This window comes from Belonocnema kinseyi, chromosome 6 (genome assembly GCF_010883055.1).
Source record: "Belonocnema kinseyi isolate 2016_QV_RU_SX_M_011 chromosome 6, B_treatae_v1, whole genome shotgun sequence".
Classification (NCBI taxonomy): domain Eukaryota; kingdom Metazoa; phylum Arthropoda; class Insecta; order Hymenoptera; family Cynipidae; genus Belonocnema; species Belonocnema kinseyi.
This window is the reverse complement of record NC_046662.1, coordinates 40,382,478-40,391,130: the sequence shown is the minus strand read 5'-3', so window position 1 is coordinate 40,391,130 and position 8,653 is coordinate 40,382,478. Positions and strand designations below refer to the sequence as shown.

Here is an 8,653-nt window from a genome sequence, read left to right as displayed (position 1 = left end):
GTTTAGATTAAATACATATATTACATTTTGAACATTATATTACAAATAAAATTTCTAACGCTACGGTGTATCGAACCTACATCTATATACCTAAATCTATCGCCTTGCAGTCGGGAGTGCTAACCACTGCGCTAAACCGACAATTTGAAACTCTTTGAAAAAGCCATCCTCATAAGCTGCAGTTCAGAAAAGTTAAAGAACCAAATTTTAAGCTCTCTTTTTCTAATTAGTTATTATTATGTGACGTTGTGTACATGTAAAATACACGAACTGTTAACAGAAATATCATTACAATAATTTTTAAATAAATAATTTAAATCGATTACAATTTTTCTTCGCGCAATATTTCGTTTTTTTCGTTGTAGCCTACTTTACAACTTTTTGCAATAACAGGAAATGTAATTTTTTATAAACATGAAAAGTTTTTAATGACAACTAAAAATTTCATTGCGAACTTCGACAACTTTTCAATAATTTTTTTTTTTATCTTTCGTGTAAGATTTGTATATTATGTGCTAAAAGTGAGTCTTGACGAAATTAAGTGCCGATTCTGGGCCAAGCATCATTGGAGGATCGGCAAATATAACTAGCCAATAGAGGCTGCCAGCACTGGCTCAACATTGGAACGATTTAAATAAACCATGGTTTGGCGTGGTAAAAGTGACACTTGGCCCAGTAATGTGCCGTCACTGGGCCAGACTTTGGCTGATCCTCGTGAAACATGGTTCTCCGTACTAAAAGTGAGACGTGGCGCAATAAAGTACCGATACTGGGCCAAGCATCGGTGGAGGGTCGGCAAATATAAATAGCCAATATAGGCTGCCAGCACTGGCTCAACACTGGACCGATTAAAATACCGATATTGCCTCAATAACTTTAGCCGAACTTTGGCTGCCAAAATTGGACCAACACTGGTCCGTGTATTCAGCTCCGGCAATTCGAACTTGGGAAGTATGCTATGAAATTTAAACAAATGTGAAAGCCAAAAAACGACGATTTTTCAAGAAGAGAGTGGAATATTGAAGGGAAAAAGATTAATTTTGAACAAAATAGTTGAATATTCAAAAGAATAATACAATTTTTAAGAAAATAGTTGAATTTTCAATCAAACAATTTAATTTTCAATCTACAAAGATAAATTGTGACCTACATGGTCGAATTTTCAAAAAAATAGTTAAACTTGAACGAAAAAATAAATTATTAATTTGTTAGACTAAATGGACAAATTTTTTGGAATTTTAAACCAGAAAAGTTAAATTAAAAAAAAATAGTTTACTTATTATTTAATTAACAGTTTAATGTTCAAAATAGGAAGTTAAATTTTCATCTAAATGGTGCAATTTTCAACAAAAAGTCAATCTCCAAGCCAAAACCAAAGGGTTGAATTTTCAAGCCAAAAAGACGAAAACTTTTTAGAAGACAGCTGAAATTTTAACAAAAAAAATAGAATTTTTTAACCAAAAATATTAGTTTCAACCAAGAAAGATAACCTTTAATTGCAAAAAGACAAAATTCCTAACCAGAAATGTATTAGTAGACTTTTAACCCAAAAACTTCCAACCAAAAATATTTCCATTTTCTTATTGGATTCTATTAATTCAGTTCGCAGTTAAGTGAAGAAACTCAGAAAAAGGGAAAGTTTCTTGAAAACAGGGGAAAAATTAGGATTTTTTTAAACGCTGTTGGTCACGCACGCCTGAGCAAGCCATCCTCGACCCCGCGGGCTTCTCTCTAACTACGAAACTGCCACGGTATCAATTCTCGGAACGCAGTAAATTCGGACTCATTCAATACAAGTTCCAGTGTAGTAGAATTTTTAATAAAAAGAGGTTAATTCTGAATTAAAAATGTAATGGCAGACTTTTCAAATAAACAATAAAAGTAACAGAATGGGAGAGTTATCCTAAGTAGACACAGTAAGAGTTTTTGCCGAAAACAGAGGGTAAACAGGGTTTAATGGTACTTTAATGTCTTTGGACAGGTACCAATATCTTTTATCCACAATTTTATGTCACTCGGAGCAGTGTGAATTGATTTTGATGTTTGTGATATAGCGCAAAGTACAGAAGTCCATTTTTTCTATTTTTAAATATCGTGGTCCTAAGCCGGCACCCCCTGGTCCTGAATCGACACATAATTTTTTCCGATCAAATTCAAGAAAAAGGACAGGTTATCTAAGTTTTATGAGAAAATGGATCAATTTAAATCATTTACAATGAAAAAACAAGTAGAATATTGGCAATGAGAAAACATCGAAAATCAAAGGATACCTAACAGAGACAAACAACATGCAGGCAAAACACAAACAAACTAAAAAAACCCCAAAAAGAAACGAGTTGCACAGAATTGAAACACAGCAAAATAAAATATCACGCAAATAACAACAAAAGCAAGAAAAAAGTGCCGACTCAGGACAAATCTGTTTAGTGCCGGCTCAGGACAATTCTGTTTAGTGCTGGCTCAGGACAAATCTGTTTGGTGCCGGCTTTGGACAAATCTCTTTGGGGCCGACTCAGGACCACTGCAAATGTTTACAAATCGATGCTATTAAACACACGAATCTAGTCCGAATAAAAAATGTACTTTTTCAGGCGAAAGCACACAGATCGCCGAAGCCAACGCACTTAATCGATCGAACATTTCAAAATAATTACATACCTTTGGCTGCTTTACAAAAATAGCAGAAAATGGAATTCCGTTTGTACGAAAAAATTATACTTGGCTCACGCTTTCAAGCGAAAACTAATGTGACAATTGTCAGCGTAAATTACATCCATGTTTAACAACCTTTCATACGACAAAATGGATAAGACGACACGCGTGCAATCTCTGAGAAATGCGAGGGTGCCGGCTTAACCCACAGTGCCGACTTAGGACCACTCTCCCGTACAATTGAACTATTTAAACAAATTTTAAGCCATAATACGAACTTTTTTAGAAAACAGTTGTATTTTCATCAAAAAAATTAAATTTGCAACCAAAAAATTCATTTTTTACCAAGACTGATCACTTTTTGATTTAAAAATATGAATTTTTAAATCACGAGGATGAATTTTCAAACAAAACAATGGAATTTTCGAATAAAAATGATGCCCTTTGAACAAAATAGTTTTGAACACTTGACAGGATAATGATATTTTGAACAAAATATTTGAATTTTTAGCCAAATAGATTAATTTTCAAGATAGAAAGATAATTTTTTCTATTTAATACAGTTGAATTTTTAACGAAAGTGGATAACTTTTTAACAAAATAGTCCAATTTGGAAATCAATAATAAAATTGTCAAGTGAATAGTACAATTTTTTAACAAAAAGAGATGAATTGTGAACCAAAAATGTATTTTAAAAACTTTTAATCCAAAAGACGACCTTTTTAGAAAACAGTAGTATTTTCATCGCGTAAAGTTAAATTTTTAACAAAAAAATTTATTTTTAACTAAGCCAGATGACTTTTCGAATAAAAAATATGAATTTTTAATCCAAGAGGACAAATTTTCAACAAAACAGTGGAATTTTCTACTAGAGAAGATAAGTTTTCAACACAATAGTTGAATATTCAACAGAATAATGATATTTTTAAAGAGATATTTGTATTTCTAACGAAACGGAATAATTTACAACCAAAAACCAAAGGGTTGAATTTGTAAGTCAAAAATATAAAAAATTTTTAGAAGGCAGTTAAATTTTCAATAAGAAAAATTGAATTCTTCAACGAAAAAGTTCTTTTTTGACCAGAAAGATAATTTTTTAATCCAAAAGAACAAATTTTCGATTCAAAATAGTTGAATTTTCAACCAAAGGAGATACATTTTTAACAAAATAGTTACGTTTTCCACAAAATAATTAAATTTTCAACTGACAAATTAAATTTTCAACTAAATAGTCCAATTTTCATCCAAATTTTTCAATTTAAAAAAAGACAATCTCCAACAAAAACCCAAAGGGTTGAATTTTCAATCCAAAAAAATAAACACTTTTTAGAAGACAGTTGAATTTTCAACAAGAAAAATTGAAATTCTAATAAAAAAGTTAAATTCTCACCAAGAAAGATAAATTTTTAATTAAAAGGGACAACTTTTTGTATTCAAAACAGTTGAATTTTCAACCAAAGGAGATACATTTTTACATTCTCATCATTTATGATTGAGAAAGTATTAGAATTGTCGGAAATTTGACATCACACTTTTTCAACGCATCTCCACGTTTCGAGATCCCCTGAATCCGAAAATCAGGTTTTCACGATGGCGCCTGTCTGTCTGTCCGTCCGTCCGTAAACACGATAACTCTCGAAAAAATGAACGAATCAAATTCATCTTTGGCACACCTTTTTTAGGTCCTAAAAGAAAGGACGAGTTCGTGAACCAGCCATTTTTGATAAAAATTCAAAAAGTAAGCGCATTTTGAAAATTCCTGAGACCACTTTTTTTTTAATTTGAAAATTCTATGTACGGATATGTATAGCATTTAAAAAAACAAATAATTTATCCTTATGACTTTTTTTGATAAAAAGAAAATTCTCAGAGTTATAGCGCTTTCAAAATTTTTTAAATCAACCGAAAATCAAAATTTGAAGCCGAAAAACGCACGATACGAAAAAAAGTCAAGAGAAGAAAAACATTTATTTTTGAAAGCTCTAAAATATTATCATAACAAATTTTTGGATTTTCTTCAAAAATCGAAAATTCAAATTTTGATTGCACAAAAAATAATGGAAAATAAAAAATTCCATTTTGTAGACAAACTATGTAGGATACGAAAAAAGACGAATTAACAAAACTGGTTATCCCAAAAAAAGATGTAAAACTTCGTTAAGAATCACCTCTTGATAGGACGCCTACTTTTTGTTTTATTCGTGAAAAATAAGGTTGAAGAAAAAAATAAAAAAAAAATATGTGGAAAAACGCCGAAAGTTACGAGAAAAAAATCCAAAAAAACCTGTTTACAAATTTCTGTCGGAAATCGAGCGCACAGCGCGAGTGTCACAATGAGAATGTCTACCTCAAAGCCTACAGAGCTTTGAGAAACTTAATCTTTGACTATACTTAATTAAGTAGACAAATTCAGAATATGAAGACGCATATAAATACTGCCATCTAAAACAGATATTTTTGATAAAGTTTTTTCCAAGCATTCCAAATTCAAAGAATAAATATCCGAGCGCGAAACGCGAGGTGTAATTATGTTCGAGCGCAAAGCGCGAGATTCAACCTTCGCAAGCGTAGCGCGCGATGAGAATATGCCCGCGAAGCGGGCAGATTTTTAATATAATATTTAAATTTTCCACAAAATAATTAAATTTTAAACCAAATGGTACAATTTTTAACAAAAAGAGAGTCTAAAACAGAAATAAAGTAGTAGACTCTTCAACCAAAAATAATTAACTTTTGACTAAAAATATTTGGATTTTCTTATTAAAAGGGCAATCATTAAAAAATGGAAATATGAGAAAGAGTGTAAATTCTTAAATAAAACATTTAATAATGAGTGAATAAATAAATAAATAATAATGTACATAATAATAATAATAGAAATAAAAATATTTATTGAAATATTGGTATAAAATTACATTGATTTATTTTTAAAAATCCTGTCTAGTCTCATATTTGAACCAATTGATTCTAGTTGTATATTTTAGATTTATTAATAAAATTTCTAATATTATGAATTATTCACTCTAAAGTTTATTCCAGTCAACTTTAAAAAGTTTATTCCAGTGAACTTTAAAATGAATAAGAAAGCATAATGATTATTTTCAACAAATTTGCTTGTTGTTAATAAATTAAATATAGAAAGCATTGAACATTTTAAAATTAGAATGCAAATAGCACTATGACATAAATTATATAATGTAGCCGAGTGGAAGGAGACGAAGGAGTAAAAGCCAAGCGACGTCCTGACGCCACTGATACTGACGCCTTAATATTGGCGAACATTTTGCGCATGCGCCCTTATCAATTGAAATTTCCGAAACTTGTCAACAAATCTTATTCACTCTTTTTGGCTTTCCGTCGCTGACCACTTATTCACTCTCACCTGCTTCGTTCAATTTTTTAAGTCTAGGTGCATAATTTTTTTCTGTTTGCAGTGATAATTTTTAGTGAAAATGCATAACGCAGAAGAATCAGTTTCTGAACCGGTTTCTACTGACTCAGTTTTAAGTGAGAGGTGAGCGAAAATCTTTTCAATTTTACATTTTAGACACGTATTGCAATTAATTTTTTTATCGTCTTAGGGATCGTCCATAAAGTATGTGAACAACTATTTTGAACTAAAAATATAACTATTCTATTTTTGGATGAAAATTTGTATTTTTAAGTAAAAATGGATTTTTTTCTATTTGGAAATTGATCTGCTTGGTTGAAAATTCAAGCACTTTTTTTAGGATTCAGCTATTTCCGTAAAACTCGTCTTCTTTCATTGAATTCAACTGTTTTTTATTTCAACTTAAAATAGTTTTTGATTGCAATGTCAAGTATTACAGGTTTCATTGAGAATTCATTTTTTCGATTTGAAAATTCAAAAATTCTTTGTAAAATTAAATTATATAGTTTAAAGTTTATCTGTTTGATTAAAAATTCAACTATTTGATTAGAAACTAAACTATTTATTTAAAAAAATAATTATTTGGTATGCAATTAACTTTTTTTTAATTCATTTTTTTTTTAATAATTCAACAAACTAGTTAAAAATTAAACTATTTATATTTGAAAAATTAACTACTGATTATAAAGTTAACTTTATTGTCGCAAATTCATAGTCTTGGGTGGACAATTTCACTGTTTTGTGATAAATTCAACTATTTTCTTAAAAATTGGTCTTTTTCGGTAAACAATTTATCTTTTTTTTTAACTTTTCTTTTTAGCTGCGGATTAAACATTTTCTTAGAAAATAGTCTTCTTTAGTACAATTTAATTGTTAAAAAATTTGTTTTTTTGTTGAAAATTTAAATATTTATTTTTTGGTGGAAAATTTAGCAGTTTTGTAAAAAATTCATGTCTGTTGTTGAAAATTCGACGTTCTTGTTTGAAAAAATTAATCTTTTTTAAAAGTGTATCTTTATGGTAGTAGAGTGAAATATATTGTTTAAAAAACTTCTATTTTGGTTCAATTTGACTGGTAGAAAATTCATTTCTTTTTGTTAAAAATTAATTTATAAACTCAAATTGTAACTATTCAAATTTTATTTGAAAATTTTTCTGTTGAAAATTCAACAATTTGGTAGAAACCAAAATAAATTATATATTTAAAAATTCAATTTTTTTTTCATTTAACTATTTTATTATAAAAATCAAGTATTTGGTTAAAAATTAAATCATTTATTTGAAAAATTAATTACTCAGTATAAAATTAACTTTTTCGTTGAAAGTTCATAGTTTCGGGTAAAAAATTTAACTGTGCGTGTGGATTAAACTACATTGTTAAAAAATCACCTATTTTTGTTCAATTCAACTGACATAAAATTCGCTTCTTCGTGTTGAAAGATAATTTTTAGATTGAAAGTATAACTATTCCATTTTTAGTAGAAAATTAAATTATTTAGTTGAAAATTCATCTTTTTGGTTGAAAATTCAACTATTTATTTAAATATTTAACTGCTTTGCCGTATAGGGTTGGACATTCAATTGTTTTGTGGAAAATTCGTCTACACTCCCTTGAAATGTTAAGAGTACTCGCGCACTACGCCCGTTCCCAAAAAAATCAAAATACACTCAAAAAATGTATTAAATGTACCGGAATTATAAGTAAATGTTTTCCGTAGATTTTTGGTCGCGCAATCCGAACCCTCAATCATTCTATCACTTCAATTTTTTTAGAAAATGTATTATTTTATGAATTTAAAGATGGATTTTTTTCTTTAAGGTTATTGTACACGTATTAAAAAAAAATTCGTTTCCAGTAACACGTTTTTGATGCGGTAGTGCTCGCTCATTACACCTCACAAAGCAACGAGCGGGCGCACAGAAAAAACCTGTTATCGCTCAAGATAACGGAAACATTTTTTTCAATATAATCGTCCTAAAGTGCAAGGTGCCACATTTACTTTAAGACCTATTAGAAGTCTTTAGAATGGCATGTTCATGCTTTACGTTGTTTCAAAAAATTTTCAAAAACGCTTGTTTTCAAAAACTTCCCCCTCCATTTTCTTAGAAATAGTTTTGTTTGTTTTTAACTAATCTTTTTCCTTCTACATTCAGAAAATAATAATTTATACATTTTTAGTTTTCAATGAAACTGAAAAAGTGGTTTTTAATCATGATCCAAAGTAGTCAATACACTCTAAATATCATATAATAACAGTTTTGGGGTTTATCTTGCACTGGTCTTGTTTTTAAATCGGTACTCTCGAAATGTAAACAAACAGAACCTTAACTGTTTCCAAGTTAAAGGCACGATATTGCGCAATACACTCAGCTGAGTACTCGCGCACTGCGACCCTTCCAAGACTACAGTCGCAACCGTCTCTCGCCTTGCCTTCTAAAAAACTTCGTGGAAGTGTACGTGCGTTGCAAGCTAAAAATAAAAGCTAAATCATTCAATTATTCAGAATGGTTTGGTTTTTTTTAAATCAAACTCTTTTTGCCTTTATTCAGCAACTATAATGGGTCTTATCTAAATTACGTAAAGTTTTTTCTAAAGTTTTGAACCATCTAC

The 8,653-nt window shown here is 29.6% G+C and overlaps 1 protein-coding gene across 1 annotated transcript in view; it reads left to right on the top strand.

Moving 5' to 3' along the window:
- The first annotated feature begins 5,980 nt into the window (after positions 1-5,980).
- Positions 5,981-8,653, top strand: part of LOC117174730 (arrestin domain-containing protein 17-like) — a 45,151-nt gene continuing 42,478 nt past the window's right edge. Inside the window, exon 1 of the mRNA XM_033364054.1 lies at positions 5,981-6,166. Coding sequence (XP_033219945.1) covers positions 6,105-6,166 — 62 coding nt within the window. The 5' untranslated portion in view covers positions 5,981-6,104. The remainder of the gene's footprint in view (positions 6,167-8,653) is intronic.